The sequence below is a fragment of the Cupressus sempervirens genome, chromosome 2, assembly GCF_028749045.1.
Source record: "Cupressus sempervirens isolate cs-2001-9-10 chromosome 2, ASM2874904v1, whole genome shotgun sequence".
Lineage (NCBI taxonomy): Eukaryota > Viridiplantae > Streptophyta > Pinopsida > Cupressales > Cupressaceae > Cupressus > Cupressus sempervirens.
This window is the reverse complement of record NC_143119.1, coordinates 436,744,817-436,764,910: the sequence shown is the minus strand read 5'-3', so window position 1 is coordinate 436,764,910 and position 20,094 is coordinate 436,744,817. Positions and strand designations below refer to the sequence as shown.

At 35.1% G+C, this 20,094-nt stretch overlaps 1 protein-coding gene across 1 annotated transcript in view; it reads left to right on the top strand.

Moving 5' to 3' along the window:
• The first annotated feature begins 316 nt into the window (after positions 1-316).
• The window catches only part of LOC149572952 (Peptidyl-tRNA hydrolase II (PTH2) family protein), a 172,769-nt gene continuing 152,991 nt past the window's right edge, over positions 317-20,094 (top strand). The window contains exons 1-3 of the mRNA XM_089814082.1: positions 317-469; positions 609-861; positions 12,950-13,008. Of these exons, the coding sequence (XP_089670208.1) occupies positions 450-469; positions 609-861; positions 12,950-13,008 (332 nt within the window). The 5' untranslated portion in view covers positions 317-449. The remainder of the gene's footprint in view (positions 470-608; positions 862-12,949; positions 13,009-20,094) is intronic.

The following is a 20,094-nucleotide window of genomic DNA, read 5'->3' as shown; positions in this document are numbered from 1 at the left end:
AGTTGAATGCAAACTGTTTGACATAATTCCTTTCAGCAATTTGGTTTAGTTTTTGAGACATCCAGGGGTGCCCATTATATCATTTGACTTAAATTGAGGACTAAATTAAGCTTTAGTTACTTTAGAATTTAGTCATATGAAAATCACCCAAAATCAATTCTATATTAAGATAAGAAATCTTAAGTAAAAATGTTCAAATTATATACTAAAATCAACCAAAATTTAAAAATAAATAATACAGAAATTTTAAAATAAGATTGTTCTTAGAATTTCACATACATACACTAGTCAATTTAGCAAAAACAGTCTAGAACAGGGTAAAGGACATGGCTATGCAACATTGACCATTGAAAATTTAAATCAGCGGAAGAGACTCTAAAGACACACTACTTCTCATAATGGTGGAGCAACGATCTGTACAAACACTCGGCAATGCAAAAATTTAATATATGCAGATAACACAAGAAAGGTGAATGACCAATTTTTGTTTTTTTGAAAAAGTGAAAATTATTTCCATGAAGAAATTCATCGGGGTTTGCAGCCGTTTCGCAGCTTCCACAGATTTCTAACCAAAATTCACAACAATTCGAAAATCCAAACATATTCAGGCAGAGGAGGAAAATGCACAAGATTTGGGAAAGTAGTGAAATGGACTACTCGTGGTTGAGAATACTGGTAATCGGTGGCGGATGCATTGGAATAGGTTATATTCTGGGACGCAAGCCTCTGAATATTCGTGCAATCATAAAGAGAGGCGTTGCTCGTAAGTCTAGTGCCAGTGCCTCACCTCCTCCATACGATGGCAAATCCGATCTTCACGAGATCGAGAAGGTTGCAGAGATTATGGATGATTTCAAAATGGTATATCGTCTACTCCTCTCTTTCGTCTTCCATGTTTGGATGGCCATCAAGATTTTCAATAGCTGCCATTTGCGAACATTACTTCGGCATTTCTTTCAAAATGATAATGTACTTGTGAGAGGCAATTGCTTAACAAAAAGGCTATGATGACGGCATTTTTTATTTTAACTTTTATTCGTAAACTTCCCCTGCACATGACTTCTAATGAGTGGTACGCTACATCATCGTTTGAGGCATTTTACTCAATTTGAACTCTTTATCATGTCTCCTCGGAATTTCAGCCTCTCTGTCTTTGGAAAGCCACAAATAATAATATCACCCGAGCTCGTCCCATTCATCATGTTGCTTGCTCGTTGTTTGGATGACTTTAAGGGCATGAAACTTTCATCACTGGCAAACAATTCTATACCATTTTGCTTAAAACAAGAAATATAAAGACCATAAGGTGAACTGCAAAGATATAAAATTCTTCACCTTTTTATTTTTTATGGTTCCTGTTTTTGACAGCTTTGTCCAAAACTAGGATTGTTTAGGTTTATGGGATCGGGATGAAATTGCGATTTCTTAATCTACCGAATATTGGATCTTTTGATATACATAAAACAATCTATTGATGATAGGGGAATGGGTAACCCTTCAAACATATCTTACTATATTCATGATGGTACACTATTTTCATATCAGTTCAGACGCGAGCCAACAGCCCATCTTACCTCCACCGAACTGCATTACCTTTTTCATTCTATATTTTCTGTCCATGTTAGCTTTGTGTAAATTAGGGGCACCCTTCATTTTATGGGATTTGGGTGAATTGCAACTAGAAATTTAACAAATTTTGCATTTTATTATATACATTGAAGTTTAAAACAATCCATTGATGATTTTGTAGCGGAGTACTCTCCGACCATATTTTACAATATTAATGGTAGTCAGTTTTCTCATCATGCTAGATACATTCATCATACATCCACTAGACTGCATAAAAATTGTTCACCTTTTAATTCTTTATGATTTCTGTTTGTGATAGTTTTATCTATAATTAGAGATGCACTTTGTTTTATGGGATTTGGGTGAAGTTGCAACTGAAATTTAGCAAACATTGTGTCTTTTTATATTCATTAAACAACCCATTTATAATGTGGGAGCAGAAGACAGTTCAACCGTAACTTACAATATTCACAATGGTACAATATTGCAATTTTCTCATATTAGCTCAGATACGAGCCCAACACCTCATCTTACGTTTGCCAAACAACAATTTTTAGGGAGATCATTTTAACACCAAACCACACTAACACAGAGGCCATATTAAACGTTGGGGCACTTCAGACATGTTTTGAAGTATGAACCTAGTCTATTGAAGCAATGAGTGCTTCATCTTACCATGATCACAACCCTTCACTTTAAAGTTTACTGTTCTTTTGCAGCTCTTTGAGTGTGAAGCTCATGTCAATCATTATGTAACATGCAAAAATTTGATACTAATTAAATGAATAGGAAATATTTAAAAATAACATCTCTTTTCAAAGAAACATGAAAGATAGTTATAAGTTATAACAACCTATGTGTGATTATTGTTCCATTTCCATTTACACATAATCAATTAAGAAGTAATTGATTTATCTGCTTTTAAATCCAAATAAAAAGAAATAACCATATTATCTAACCATATGACATAATTGAAAATGCAGCACATAAACATAAAGTAAAATACCCAAATATTTGATGATTGCATGAAGACTTTGACCTTAAGTTGTGCAAGCATTGGCTATCGGAGGAGAGGAGAAGCATTGCCATAGGCTTAACCTCTCAATTGCGGACCCTTAAGTATCCCCACGCAATCTCTACCGAGAAAGGCCCTCTCTACCCTGGGAATTAGGCTTGGGGCACCACTGTGCAGACATTGAGCATCCTGGTGTTAGAGTAGAGTGTTGACTAACTGTCATCTAGGCTTAGGATACCTTTCATACACCTATTTGCCAACTATTAGCACTCTGACCTCTAGTGATCATAGCTGCAAGCATGCCACTAACCTATCTTGGTCAAGGATTTGTGAGGGCACTATGTACCCGATCACCATCTGCTCGACTTGATAACAAGATTACACTAAGGACTATCATGAGCTAACACCGGTTTTTAAACAAATCATATTAATTGCTTGAGTTACCGACGGTTCTTTTCTTTTTATCATGTAGGAGTAACCATAGTTCAATGATTGCTATTTCACACCCTTCATCTTGACAATTGTAATCACAGCCAATGTATCTGCCGAACTGGCCTTGGCATTATAAAGGAATTCTGAATGTTAAAACATTTATATGCACAACCAATACATCTGCCATTCTGGCGTTGGCATTACAAAATATATTTGAATGTTTAGACATCCATATGCACAACCAATACGTCTGTCGTTTTGGCGTTGGCAATGGAAATATAATTTTTAAATATATAAGCACTTATATTTGCAGCCATTGCATCTGCCATACTGGCTCTGTCATTATGCAATGATACTGAATTTAAAAACATATACCAATCTTGATTCACAAGGTGCAATTTGCTTATCTAAGGGAGTATATTTTAAATATCCCTATATAAGTCACAATCCTGTTAATGATGATATTGAAAGATATTTTCTTAGATGAGAGATGCCACAATTCGGGTACATCATACAGTGTATGCATAAAGAGTGAACATCGATTCATTTCCTGTTTGATACAATTAGCATTACATGATCTTTCCAATAGCTTCTGCTAAGCCTCACAATTCATTTGAACATATATACACAAGCAAGACAGCGATGATAACATGACCTGATTGACAGCCGTGCTTGGACGGTATGAACAGCTCTTGAATGATCCTTGGAATGCCCAACTCTGAAGGCTATAGAAACAATGATCGGCTAGTGCCGCTCTGGTTATGCTCCGTAATATGGAATTATGATTGAAGCAACGTTTGTAGAAGGGTGTATAAAGATCGCAGGGATCCTTGTGAAGCAGAAAAGAGAGCGAGAGAAGGTAGTAACTCTGTTCACGGTGGTGTACTTTTGCTAGAGATGAGAATATCGTATATGCTCAATGAGCATTCGCACAAAAGACTTTAGCCTTCTTGGCTACATGCTCAATTACGAGCAAGATTGCAAAGGTGGCAAGAGTTACAAGATACAAGGCCATCGGCTCAATGTGGCAAATAAAATAAATATTAATGTGACCACCCAAACAAAATAATATAAGGCTGATGGAAAATGTTAGGGAAATATAGCCGCTTAGAATGAAAGATAAACTATTGCCAAGGAATAATATTAACCCGCACTATTTACCTTAGTATAATAACATCATACACCACCTACTTATACTTGTGTATGTATGTACACACGTACACACACACACACACACACAGATATATATATCTATGCAACCATATATAGATAGTATGATATTATTGTACTAAGGCATGGGAATATCACATGAAGCTCTGAGATCATCAAATTCATAAGGTAACATATTTTAATCAAATGTTCAATGATCTTCTTTATTAATGCATATTTATTTTGACTGGGTAGCTCATGTTAGTCCCTAGTATACCCTTGCTTGCCTAGCTGTTTTACCCCTTAGCCTTGATGGTTAGAACCTATACCTATCGACTCTGAAGTGGTGTCCCCTGCCCACATCCTCTCATAGAATGCTTCCCCCCCTTCGGCGTACTCCTGCAAGAAAATAAATTCTCCACGATAATATCATATTCCTCAAATAATCATAATTTACTATCAAAAGTTATTGATCATAAAACATCATAATGGCTAACTACCGTTTCAGTTCTCATGAAAGAGTAGCCAACTTTCCAATATTTATAGATAACACCATAAAAATTAACTAACATGTCATGTTCACATGAAATCATAATGATTAACCATCTAATCTTTTCACATGATCATAAGTAAGCTTAACTGTCAACTTGCTTCATATGAAACTCAACGGCTATATGAACAATTTCAAACTATGCAAAAATTGGGATGTAACACATTAGCTCATTTCACTTTTGTGATAAGAGGAGGAAGCTGGGGATCTGATAGATTATTTTTAGCTGTGACATGGATTCTTCTAGCATTAGGATTGAGAAAGGATGTCTGAAATATGTCTTCTTGGCTCAAAATAGCTCCTAGCGCTGTTACTGCCTGTGTAATGGTTTACATGGCTACCACAGACATAAGAAACTATGAATAATGATTAGGGTCTTCTTATATTGTCTTAGTTCAGAGAGTGTCACCATAGTTAGCAGATCTGGTTCAGTCTGGATTTTTCAGACTGCTTAGATTTGGTTGATTTTTTCTGGATTTTTCAGTGGCTCTTGAATTTCAACCGATTTTATTTGAGAAATTTGAGAGTTACAATTTTTTTTCCCATCTTGGATGGATCAAAATTTTCAAACATGGTTACTATGTGTCTGACAGTGGATGCCATATCCCAATTCTATGGAAAATATGTTTAGATTTATTCCTCGACAGACAAGAAAATCTGACAATTAGTGGAGCCGTTAGCATTCAATTGTGTAATTGTTACTGTGGACTTCTCGGAGGATTACATTTGGTACTTCACACGGGGCAAAGTTATCATTTATTTTTGTTTTGATTGATAAATGGCCTAAGCCTTTTACATCAGAAAGTATCACATGGGGCAAAGTTATTTGCCAAGCTGGATGCAAAATTTAAATGGAACCTAATTAGGTATTTCACTAGTTATAGTTTGGCTGGAAGCCTGGTGACCACAAAATTCAATAAAGCTTATCAACTAAACATAACATGAAAAACTCCAGGGTCATTTTGTTAATAATTGTCTCGATCATTCTACAGTTGAAAGTATAGTCAGATCTGTCTTCTTTAGTTGCAGGCAGACAACTGTAGTTCTGTAACTCTATCACAAAGCGTCTCGGTAAGGCACTTTTGACATTTGTTCTTTGAAAGCCTTGGTGTTTGAAGATTTAAGTTCTTTGTTGATAATTCTAAGTGCTTATGCTTCAAACGTGAAAGCATGAAATGGTACTCTACAATCATTTGACCAACAAAATTCAATTTTTGTTGATTTTTATTGGATCCCTTTTGAACTTGTCACTTGACTATCTCTGATAAAAATCAGCAAAAGACGACTTATCATAAAAGTAATAAGCTGAATGAGCATTTTAGATCAGGATTTTGTTTAAGATGCACGTGAAGACTCCTTCTAAGATGAGATAGGTCCAACTACCAAGTATCATGTCATGTGCCACGTTAAAGACCCTAATGATATCCATTGAGGATAGTATAACAAATACTAATAAAGATAGATAAATAAGAGATGAACAATATTTTAATATTTTAATTATAATATTATAATCAATAGCAATATCAAATTTTAAAATTTAATTCTTAATCATATTATAAAGTAGAGATCATTGATTCATATTGGCCAACAAAGACATTGAATCATAATAGCAGTGATATGATAAGCGACAGTAAAACATTGATGAGTGATGAGGCACGTAATTCCTATCAAGAATGTATATGAGGGGAAAACACAACTCATGATTAACGATAGTTACAATTACAATTAGCCACTTGCAACATTAAATACCATGTCTAATTAATACCAACTCATCACAAATTGATTTGGATTTGCATACAAGTTGTTGAAGAGGTGCAATCAATGATCAGATTCAAAGTCAAAAGATAATATCTCTTAGCGGTGATTAGTAGGTGAAAACTATTAATCGATCTATCCCCAAGCAAAGGATGCAACCATTTGACACCATAAGATATTTAAAGTAGAACAATCTCATTCAAAGAGGATTAGGGAACAGCAAGAAGAATACATGCCTCTATCGAGCTATAAAGAGAAATAGGATAGAAAAGTAGAAAATCAAAGACATTGCAGAAATATTAAGGTATCCAATCATCATTAAGGGGATTTGGCTCTTGAAGAGAAAAGCAATATTCATTCACCATTCATGAGAAAGATAGGGAACACAGACAATACAAATTGATTGCAGTGAACAAAAATATCCTATATGTTTTCCATCAAAGGGTTCATGCTACTGAAAAAAGAAGACGATTATCATTCTATTCAAATAAGTGGAATTTAAAGAGAAGAATAAATAATAATGAATGAATACCTATATCACCAAACCTGGAAGACAAGGATAAAGTGTTAATGAGAAGGATCGTCGTCTTGCTAATGCCTAGTGAACAATAAAACATTGATAAGGAGGCACTTAATATCATTACAAGAGCGGAATCATAAATCAGGAAATATGAACATATTTATTAGTTATGGGGCTAATTGAAATTGAAACAATACATTGAAAAGGATCGCAGAAGTGTATAGGGATAATAAGGAGGAGATCTCATTACAAAAGGCCAATCAAACCCATCAAAGCCAAACTAATAAAGTACAAGAAGATGTGGAATATCCTCTGCACAGTACGTGGAGTACGTGTGCAGAATATGTGGGGTGCAGAGTACATGGAGTATTACGTGTCCCGAGCAAGGTGTATGTATACACACACACACACACACAGAGTATGTGGAATACGTGTGCAGAATACGTGGGGTGCGGAGTACATGGAGTATTATGTGTTCCGAGCAAGGTGTATGCGTGTGTATATATACACAGTACATGGAATATGTGTGCAGAATACATGGGGTGCGGAGTACATGGAGTATTACGTGTCTTGAGTAAGGTGTATGTGTGTGTGTGTGTGTATATAGACACACGCACATATAGAAAATATGAACTTTTTCATGAATTTATGTTTATAGACACTTTATACATATACATATGTATATATGTTTATGTAAAGGTGGATTTTCTAAATGAACAATACACATGATTAATGGTTATTGAATGATTAATATTCTATAAAGATCAAGGGAGCCCTTTTCAAGGGAAGAGAGTGATCTTAGATTTACACACCTCCTTAATGTTGGTATGCAAGGTTAGTCTCCATCTGATCGATACAAGTGAAGGTACAACCTTTATGGCCGAAATGCCAAAATATTCCATTGATGTCAACATTGCATATGTGGTAAGGACCTTGGACAGGGGTTACCTCTTCCGAGAAGAACCGTAGAGGGAGCACTATAGAGAAGACGAAGAAGTAACTGAGGATGGCTCTAGAATCGATATTACATTGTTTAGGATCCAAAGATCCTTAGGAGGGTTAGTAATCCTGATCCGGAGATGTCTTTAAGGTTTGGGTTTAGGATAGAGGCTAGAAGAGTATAGTTGGACTTGTTATTGTTTAATCTTGAGTCCTGACATTTATTTTGCAGGTATTACTTGTCCCAAGCTAACTCTAGTAGTGGAGACATTACATATTATAAAGCTGAATGCATCCATTTTTTTAATAAAGTATATGTGGCATATTCTGTGTGATAGAAGATGGTGGGTTTTATATTATGCAAATTTTTGGTTCGGGTCCATTCTCCTTTTGTGCTGCATTGATGTTGAAAATATACTCTTGTAAGTCAAGCCCTGGAGACAGTTGCCATTTAAGCTTTTTCTGTGCTGTTATTCTTTATGTTATGCGGGTAGATAATTTGTTTGTCAAAACCTTTCAGGAGCCATTAATCTGAATTCATTTTCTTATGGTGGATGTCTATTAGTTTGCATATTTATGGCTTATATTTTTTTAATTGCAGCTATCCCTGTTGCATGACTAAATGTTGAAGCATAAGTAAATGTTGAAGCATTTATAGTTTGTTTTTTGACAAATGTTATCCTAGGAATACATCTTGACAACAATATACATTCTGATAGTTGCATTTGTGTTTCTGCATTGCTCAATGTGGCTATCAAACTATAAGCCAGTTTGTGAGTAAAAAAAGGGATTCTTGAAATATTCATTTTGTGGATCAAAACAGCAGAGCTATGCTTCTTCTGAACTCCAGCAAATTCACCATTTATTTTTGAATGATAAGGAATGGTTGGTTCGCCCTATTATTGTTCATGAGATTGAAATAAAGTTTGAGTAGCAACTATAACCTTGTCAGTGAAGAAATGAGGAGATTGGGTTCATTAATACGCTTGAAATTTATATCGAGATAGAAAATTTATGGATTTGGAGAAGCGCCTGCTAAAATAATGATTCTTACTTTCTGTGTGATGTGCCTTTTTGGGGTATACCTGATATTTGTTCAAAAAATAACAATTTCAAGAACACAACTTATTTATAAAGAGTGTTCTATAACAATTTTATTTTGATCGGTGTGTTCTATAACAAAATTACATAATAGCTATTGAACTTAAAAAGACAGTTAATTAACATCAACCAATGATCATGATGGTTCACTATTGATAAAAAACATTTCCTAAATTCATTTGGATCCATACTACAGCTCTTTCCTAACAGCCAACCATATCAGGGATTTTATGCAAAAGCACGATAGGGCACCAGGATACTGTTCTTCACAACTAAGATCAAGGGCATGGAACATCTAACCAAGCCATTTCAATCCCTTGGCTCACGAGCAAACAAACCTGGGTTGATCTACTTAATTGAGAGAATTGGTACTACTTTCTCTCCCTGTTATGTTTCCTTACTAATCCCATATATGTTGGTATATATTTTCATTTAAGTTATTACTTTTTGCATTATATCAGTTGTTAGGATAAGCTCACTTAAGAAGTTTTGTCAGTCAATCATTTTCCATAACTTATGCACTTCATTGAGACTTATCTAGCCTTTGCCGAGTTACATTCTTTTATCTTGCCAGTCCATCTAATCATCTCCATGTATCATGGTTGTCTACATTTTGTTTCCATCATTCAAGCATTGCCTTGCTCTACATAAGAATAGGCTTTGTGCTTTATAGTCAATCACCTATGGACATGCATCATGCTCGTTGAATAGAATATCTATTCTTTGGTATTGGTCTTGTGAATTTTTGTGTTTATTTTTTACTCCCTTAATCTTGGGTTTCTGATTGAATGCCTACTTTTTTCTTTGTATAATGCTGTCCCACTGCTGTTGAAGACTCTCAAAACTCTGCAACAATAAAGGAGGATTGCTGCTACCATTGTTGATAACGTCATTCTACTGTTGCTCTTTCTGTTTAACTGTCGATGTGAAAGAATGAATGTACATAGAGTTTAGTTATGCCCAAGTTTCCTTTTAAACTTGATGCCAACTATTAGTGTCTTTGGCCACAAATGACAAATCTAAAATATGTGCTTTTTTTTAATACCTGATCTCTTGCATTGGAAGATCACGTCTTTTTGAAGTGGTGTCTTGTTCTTTAAATTGAATTTCTCCCTTGATGATTTTAACTATCTGTCTCCATCTTCTAATAGAATTTTATTAATAAGAAATTTTACTTTGGACTGGTTGGCACCTTGGATCACATTCTATTAATAAAAGATGCTTTTTAAAGAACTGTGTTGGCTCCTACAAATGCTGATTGGCTGTTTTTATCCTGTGCACCTAGCCTAGAAGCAACATTTGTAAATCCACATATAGAGGTGTGTGCCTTTATCTCAAGTGCACACCTAAATTAATGTTTTTTAAGTTAAACATTATACTCTAGTAAGGTGTGTGAGGTGTTAGACGTTGAACTGAACTCTTCCATGATGTGGTGTGCACTTGATCTCCACTTGTGCTCCTACAGGTTGAACTGTGAACTTAGCTTTGAAATTTGATTTTGTCTTGTGATCAGGTGTGCCCCAGTCCCTACCACATGCACACTTATGTGCAGATTTTCATAGCAAATTTCCTCATCGTGGGGCATGTGCTTCTAACTCAAGTGCATGTCTATATAAGCAACAAAAACATTTTTTGTGAAATCAAATTTATCCATGTTTGAAGACACCCTTCTTAATAGTTGTTTCCTTTATAAGGTGTGTTCTGGTTATCACATGTGCTTGTCAAAGTGACTTCACGTTTGTTTCTTGAAATTTATTTCCCCTATATGCAAGTGCACACCCATCCATTAAGTGACCACCTTTGCCTGCAACTTTGCACATCTTTTTCCAAGTGTGTCCTTGACAACATTAAATCTTATTATTGCTTCTCATCATGTAGGTGTGCCCTTTAGTACTACACAATTTTTAATTTTTAAATTTTGAAAGTCTCCTTCATATAAGAGCATGCATGAGCTCTGATCTTCGAAATCGACAACCTTTCCTCTTTCTCCATGTCAAGTAATTTAAAAGTCTCAATTCGATGTTAAAAAAGGACAAGAGATGACGAGACAAAGTAAATTGCACAAGACTTGAAATAAGTTCTGCCCTTAGGAAAATGATCGCTTTTAGCTTAAAACTTGACACTAAATGAAATTTTTAATGGGTACAACATTTTTCAAATGTTGGAAGGAGCAGTAACATGATCAAAAGAATAAGAGAACGGGGAGGTAGAACTACCTTGAAAGATGATGAGGGTTTACTGGGGCTCTATAGAATTCTTCCATTGCCAACATGATAACATGCACATAGAAGATGTATTTGGTTTTGAAACCCTAGCAAAGGTCTTTTTGGTCCATCTTGAAAATTCACTATAAATTTTTTTTGGTCTCAATCAACATTGATGCCTTATCAGTTGATGTTCAATTAAGGTTGGCTCTGTTGGTCTAGGCCCTACTAATTGATATGCCCAATAGGCAGAGCATTTCTAAGGGAAATATTTTTGTTGTCTCCAGAGATCAAGGACATTCATTTGTTGTCAAATACGGAAATGATTGCAAGTGTGTCATCGAAACCAGTGAAAGCTTAAATTGGGTGATTGATCAATTGCTTGGATGAGTGCCCCCTCCCTATGTCTTCCTATACCCAGAAACTTGATAGGTCATTGTAAAAATAGAGTGTGTGATGGGGCCAGGCCTGTTTGTACCAAACGTCAATTGAGGGTTCTATTGGGGCCATCGACCAAAAGAGATATGCACAGGTGCAGTAGCGATTACCAGTCTCTACAAGCATTTTATCTTATTTTATTTGTAAGTTTTGTCATAGCAGATATATATTATTGATAACATGCAAAGGATCTATATAAACTTAAGTTGGATATGGTAAATGAAGAGGAAGAGGTAAGTGATAAAGCCATGGATTATATAATCTTTAGACAGGCTGGTCAAAATTAAGAACTTTGTTTAGGAAGAAATATCAAACACTCCTAATGCTATTAATGCTTTATTTTTTAATTGCACTCATCATATCTCAAAAGCTCAATAAAAATTCATAGAACCAAATTTGCATTAGATATGGGGGCTTTAAAAAATTCAGCAAAATTTCTGAACATGAAAATACATTGAATTTGTAAGGTAATTCTCTTATTAGCAATTTGTCCTTATTTATAGATTAAAAACTGGGATGAATGCACATCATAGTGTCATAATTATCAATTACAATTTTGTATTGTATTTTAAGTTTTAACTAATTAATTTTTGTAAAACATGGGTCCAAAACAAATTTTAATTTTTTGATTTCTAAAATCAAAGCAGGGGCTTGAGGGGCAGTGTCCCTCATGGGGGTCTAGGGGCTTTCCCCTTAGTGCAGCCAAGAGGCCAAGCCCCATGTAGGGTTTGAAAGTAGTGCCCCTATCATGTTCCCTGTCATGATGTACATGAGGGTCGAGGGATGGATTTCCCACCACCGATCCCTAATTTAGGCCTCCAAGAACACATGGACCTTACAGACTAGTGAGTTTCAAATGATTTTTACAATGTTGAGGAGTGGGCTGAAAGAACAATACGTGAAAATTGAACAATGATTATGTGATTTTGGTGAGTTTGCCCATTGATTTGCCATTCTGGCTTTTAAACTGTCAAGAACTTGCAAAAACTTGCTGAAAATTCAGCCATATAGATTGGCTAGCTTGAGGTTGAGTTACTTGACGAGTTTTAAATCCATGGTACACATGTTAAAGGGAATTTTGAGTAAAATTTATCACCAACATTACTCTGTGGAATGTAATCCAAGTCATTTTATGTTTCGTCTGTTTTAAATTCTGATATGACCATGTCTTAGACTGTGAATGGTTCTCTTGAGCATATATATTAGTTTTTCTATTAAATGAAATTGTTTTGTATCACCTACAGTTTAATTGTTATGTGGAATTTGTGTCTCTGTAGGTATTAGTTGTAAGAAATGACTTGAAAATGGGCAAGGGCAAGATTGCTGCTCAATGCAGGTACTATTTTGTGTGTATTGTTTTTAGTTTTTACATTGGTCTCTTTGATAGAAAGAAATTTCATATTGAATTAGTTTTAATTACGAGCTTGATGATTGCTACTTGTGATATGACTCTTTAGTTTTATGTTTATGTGTAGATTTTTTATGTTCTTTTCATTGATAATAAGTTATTTGTGGTCTTCTTGCTCTTTTATTTCTCTTTTTCAGGGTTATGGGTTGGATGTTGTTTAGTTTTCTGGGGGATTTCTTGTTGAAAGCATCTTGTGAGATCAGGTCCCGTTTTGGGCTTGGTTTTTTAGTCTTGCAATATTTCAAATGGGATTGATGGCAGCATTTCATAATGATTTCTTACTTCACTGCTCACAATTGTTTTGTCTAATTTTCCTCCCATGGTGAGAGTTAATGGTTATCTATTGAGCACTTAAAGGTCTTATGGAAATTAGATTGCTTTTAGCTAGTTTAATTGATTTTCAGATTCTGTCTTTCTATTATTTGTTTTAGTTGGTTAGAAGATGCTTGTTTTATTAGTTTGATCAATTTTGGTATTAGGCTCTTTGAACAACTTGAGGAGAATGTTGCCATGTATCATTTATGCAAACAAGCCTCTTTCAAGTGTGTCATTGGTTTTTATGCAACTAGCCAACACATCCTTTGAATGTAAAAGATGAAGTTCTTATTTTTATCATCTTCCTTGATTCTTGAGGTTCAGGCAAAAAGCCTCAACAACCTTGAGGCATGCATTCCACGTCTTTATTGTTCTAGGCTGCAAGTTCTTATGGAACTAAGTAAGAAACGTTGAGGTGTGAGACTATTTACTTTACAGTGGGCAATCTGTTGGTAGCTGGCTCTAGGCTGAGAGATAGATTGCCTTCTACAAGATGGAGGCAACTTTTAATGTGTCTTTTTGGTCTTTTCCATGTTATAATCTCTGACCTATGGTACACAAGGATGCATCCCCACCTCTTGATCCATTGTCCTTTTCCTGTTCACTGTTCCTAGGATTTTGGTAATACTTAGGAGTTTTCTTTTCAATTTCCTCATTTCTCTCTCCTTGTAAAAAGTGGACATAGTGCGACTAGTGGAGATTTTGGTTGGGGGACAAAACCGTTGGACAATTATTGGAGTTAACCAAATTTTCAATGTACCTTTTGAGTAGGTTTTTCTATGAAGGATGAAATGCTAGTATTTAGTATCTTTGCCATATGACACTTTTAATTTCCAATGATTGTAAAATATCTGCATTTACTTTATTATGTGATGCTACTTTGCTACTTGTTGTGTTTGAAAGTTTGTGCTTATTGCTTGTAATGCCCCCTCAGGCAATTCGGTTACTAGTAGAGGTTGGCTATTACAAGGTTTTTGTAGGCCAGCAGAGTGCACAGGGCACCCACATAGGGGCTTGTGGATTCACATAGGGGCTCTGTGAGCCATTATGAATAGTTTGGGACAGTTTCCTAGATTTTAGGAGGGATCCCTACTTCTTAGGGATTGATTATGAGTTGACTGGAATGCATTAGGGGACCTCCAGGATCAATCTGGAGTCTTTGGGTGCAGTTCTTATTTTAGGAGGATTCCTAAATTTTAGGGGGAGATTGTCGGTTAGCCTACAGTGTTCGGTCATCTCTGTGGACCGGGTGTAGCAGTCAGAATTCAAATTGGAGTCTAGATGGTGAATTTATAAATAAATTTGAAAATTTGAAGTATTTACTGTAATATTTTATTATTAGCAAGTCATAATGGTGACTTAGGAGAAATAATAAAGCAATATTAAAATAATCTTCTTGGTACATTCTCCTAGGCAATTGTTGATAGCTGCAAGGTAGATCTTTGTCTTGTTCTCTGTTCCTCCCATAGGATTCTGTGATTTGTCTATGTTCAATGCTGCTCTCTGTCCTGGAAGTGTTTTTATGTCTGTTGGTGACTTCAGCATTTTATATTTTCTCATTTTCGTGCTTCACATCCAGTTTCATGTGTAGAAGCTATCGATCCTTGTTGGCACCGCAGTGCCTTATTCATACTATTTCATTCACTCTCCTCTTGTCTGGACTCCACACAATTGCTGGCTTGGCATTATCTCTGCTGGCAACCGTTAAAATGTCTTAAGCAGTTATGAGAATGTTTGATGTGTGCCGTTTTGGTATCAGGCATCATCATTTATGTTATTTAAGGCATCCGTCACTCTGAATTTGTGTGACGCTTCACCCTTTTTTTGTTGCCACATAAGTTAGTAAATGTAGGACTCATTGTGTGCGATGGGTCTCCCTTTCATATGCCACGTTCAACAATGTATGGAGTTGTTGCCATCAGTTTATTATTTGCCATGCTTGAGATGGTTCATGTTGTCCACAGTACGAACTTTTTCAAACTAGTTTCACATTTCTCTAAGTTGAATTTGTTATTTAATTGCTTAACGTTGATCAATCAATCAAATCCAATTCACATAGCAAATTATTTTACTGAAGGTTTTGGTCAAGTCTTTTTCTTTTTTTCTGTTTGTCAAGCCTATGCTTGATTTTTGAGGCCTTCATCGTGCTTTCTTTCATTTTTGAGTGTGTGTTTCTTGGTTTTTAGTCCTTTGGTTTTGCTCAAATCATTGCTTTTGGTTTTCCTTTCGATTTGATCTAACTTAGGGCTTAATCAGAGTTGCCAGTCAAAAGATATGGCCAATTTAGTGCCCAAAAAGTGAACCTTTTTGATGCAATTGCATGAATAAAAAATATTATCCTCTATTTTTAATTTGACATTCATTTTTTCAAAAATATAACTTAAGTTTACTTTATGTTATGTTTTTAAGTTACTTTATCATTTAAATTTTCACTTAAAGTAACTATAGTGCACTTTATGTTATCTTTTTAAGTTAAGTTTGCTTTTTGCTTTTTCACTTAAGTGACTATATTAACTATTTAGTTCAATTTAATTTCTGAAATTTAAATCAAATGCTCTAGTAAATATTACTTATTAAATTATATTTACACATTATATTGTTAATATGATAATGTAAATATAATTTATGTCCCACTTATGTAATATTTTATCAAAATTAAATTGACATGTGCTTAAAAAATCACTTAAATGTGTAAAATCACTTAAAAGTGGACTTTTTTGATGCCATCGCATGTAAAATCACTTCAAAGTGGACCTTTTTGATGCCATTGCATGTAAACTCACTTAAATGTACAATGGCATCAAAAAGTTGAGCTACATATGTTATATGCATATGCATAAAAAATGTGAGTTTTTGTCTTGAATTGTATATGCATGTAACTTAAACATGTCTTTGCACTCAAAAGGTGCATTTTGCACCAAAGACATGTAATTGCATCCCCAAAACCCATTTTTGGGCCAAAAGCATGTTTTTAAAACATGCATATGCACCTAAAAGGTGTGTTTTTGCCTTGGGAGAGCCCAATACATGTTTTTAAAACATGTAATGGTCTCTAAAAGGTGCGTTTTGCTCTATGTTACATTTTAAAAACATGCAAACACCTTCAAAAAGTACGTTTTGCTCTCAAATACATGCATTTGATCTTCATAAACCTGTTTTTAAAAAAACTTCATGCGGTTGCCCTCTAAGAACTTGTTTTTCGCTCAAATACCTGGATTTGATCATGGAATGACTTGAAAATCCCAAAGAGGAGAGGCGTTTTTGCATCCTTTGGCATTTCCATGCTATGGATGTTTGATTTCATGCTAAAAGCATTCCTTTTATGATGATTTCCATTCACGTTTTTCTTCAAAAATGTCCATTTTAGAGTGATTTTAATCATGTTTTTGCTTGGAGAAGAGGTGCTGTGGCATATTCATCCATTTTCAATACATCAAGGGTCACGTTTTTGCATTTGAAAGTGAAAAATATTTAATGCACTTGGAAATCCATGTTTTTTCACAAAACCGTCCCAAGAGCTTGCATTTGCTAAAAAGTTGAAGTTGGGAGCATTTTTTGGGCACATTTTTGGAATTGTGCATTGAAAACGCCTCATTTGCTGCCCATTATGAATTCATCTTGCAAAGTTTGAAAAGATCCAAGTTTGTTTGAGAATTTTTCAATATTGGAGCTTTTCCCTCCTTCATTTTTGGCACACAATCATCTCGTAAGTGGACATTTTCCTTCTTGCTAATTAATTTGCTCTTATCTTGCTGATTTTATGCATGTTTGAGCTTGATAATTTACGCTTGTTGATTTTGTTGCCATGGAAAGTTTATCTTTCCTTTAAAAATGACGAAATGGTTCATTTTCATGTTTTTGGTTTTTTCCCAAACTCCAAATTCGAAATTGCATGTTGAAGTGGTTTGCTTGTTGACATGTTTGAGTCTTTTGCCAAAGGTACGTTTTTCTTTTGAAGTTTGTTTTTTTGTTTTGTGTGTTTGCTTCTCGGTTTTTCTTCATTTTTGGAGTTGCAAGTTCTTTACATGTTTGAGTCTTTTGCCAAAGGTACGTTTTTCTTTTGAAGTTTGTTTTTTTGTTTTGTGTGTTTGCTTCTCGATTTTTCTTCATTTTTGGAGTTGCAAGTTCTTTCCCAAGAACTTGGTCATGTTTCACTTCACTCCACCTTCCATTTCATGCAAGAGCACCATCATGTTCCATTTCCATCTCTCCATGCCACAACATTGCGCATCTCATTTGTCAAATGTGATTATATGGATTTCATCTCATCCGTCATCCGTACTTACATGTAAGTTCACTCTTCATCCGCATTCGCATCTTATCTCATTTTCCATTCGTCATTACATGTCACATATACACGTAATCCACTTTCCATGCAATAACATTTTGAAAACCTAAGTCACTTTTTGAAAATCAACAATTTTCATTCGCATGCATTCCCATGCGTTTCACCTTCATGTCTTAAAACATATCCATCTCCTTCCATTTCCACCTTAATAAATTTTTTGCTTCACCTTCCATTTTCATCCACTACATATGTATGATGTCTCTTTTGAGATTATCTCACTGGGTCTACGGAGTATCAAATCCATACTCGAACCTTTGTTGCTGATCAAGAATCAATCTTTATGGCAATTTCCTCTAATGATGTGTTTATGTTTTGGGATTTTTGTGTTGTAGCACAAGCACAAGAGATGCCCTCACCATCTAAATCTAAGGGCAAAATGCAATACTAGTTTGATAAAGAGTTGGATCATGCAACTCCATCTCATGTCACGTCCATTCTTGACAACGTGTTAGACACGAAGATCAGACATGTAGATATGACTGATTTTCTATGAAGAGTAGAAACTCCTGTTAGTCATGAGATGAAACATATTAAGAGAAGTCATATGCACTTGGTATCTAATTTTCCCATGGCTGCCATGAAAACTGAGTTTGTTCTTGGATGTGCAAAACGTTTCAGACCAAAGTCAAAGACAATCAAGGATGTTGATGGTATAGTTATTATTAGTCTTGATCCAAAAGTTATTGAGCATATTTTCAAAGTGTTGCGTAATGTAGAATGCATAGATACGACCAAAGAATCATCTTTGGAAATATGGAAGGGGGAAAAGGGAGATTATCAAAAGTATGCAAATCAATATTGGTTAGATATTAAGAGAAACAACTTCTTGAGATGGCCAAAGACCATTCACAGATCTAAATTCAAGCGGGAGTACAAAGATCTTATCATTCTTCTCAGTAGGGTTTGTGGTCTTAAGATTCTACCGATTTTGAACCATGGATGTACAAATTCATTTTTCAGATCATGGAGAATAAATAACATATCTTTTGGGGATAACTGATTAGCACTGCACTCTGTCAACAATTGCTCAATGGAGGGACTTCAGTGCCTTTCTAGATGAATTCCTACCTTGTTTATATTGCTGCTGCCATGGGATCTTTCTCTGGACTCTTAACCAAAGGAGATCGTCTTCAGATTCCAGTTTGGGATTACTATGATCTAATCACTCTGGCTAATAGTAAGTTCTATTACAGAAGAGTTCAAGATGCTTTCTTTGGACATTTCCGGTTTTTGTTTGATAGATAGTTATCCATCATAAGGGCATCTGATGAAGCTTGGGAAAAGGTAAATTAGTATGGTTGTATCTTTATCCATTTTCCAACCTTTACTTACTTTAGAGTTGGATACTTTAAAGGAGAGCCATATACCTTACCTAGATATGCTACTGATAGGATCATTCTAATGGAATTAGCCAGACAACTCATGGAAGTTCAGTTTGATCAGCATGCTCTACATAGGCCTGGTTTTGGTATTTCTTCTGCAAACCCTTGGTAATTGGTAATTATTTGATCAATTTTGTACATAAAGAAAAAAATATGGAAGCAGAACTACAGATGATCACTTTGAAGAAATTCAAAACCAGATTTTACTTTGATTACAGAGATATGAATTCTCAAATCAAAAGGGCTTTCACACATGTTCATCACATCGAGGATATTTGGATTGACATGCAGATAGAATTAGATATAATGAAGATAGATTATTGCAGATTAACTTTGCAACAAATCATTGATCTTAACATGCTTGAGATCCCATCAGATTCCCAAATTGAAGATGATGGCAATGTTCTTAATCCCGAATACATCAGGCATGTTTTGATAAAAGGTGCCCTTTTTCCCATTCAATGGTAGCAAAAGGAGGGTACATCTATCTTTGATAGATTTCAATCCATTTTAGCAAACACCAATAAGTGGCTAAAAATTAAAAGCCTAAAAAGGGTTAATCCAAAATTGGGTTTGGATTGTGGAAGCTTTGGTCCTCCTAGAAGTCAATCACAGCTGGAAATAATAGGTAAAAATGGAGCTTCTTCTTTTGATGCAAGGAAGTCTCTTAAATTTAAGCTAAAGGGCGGAAAGGGTGTAACAACCCTCACACATCAACAAACATCAACTTCCTTGACTAATCAGAGATTTGACATTTAGCCAAACACTTGGCAAACAAATTCAATTTGTAATAACCCTTTAGCCTGGTTATAACTTAGACAAACACCAAATTCTTTTATAATACAGTTCTCTGACATTTCGTCAAACACTTTGCAAGGAATTTCAAATACCACTGTGAATACGATATTTTATTTTATTCGTAGTGCTATGAAATGTAACAAATTGCTCACAACTAATTATGACATCAAG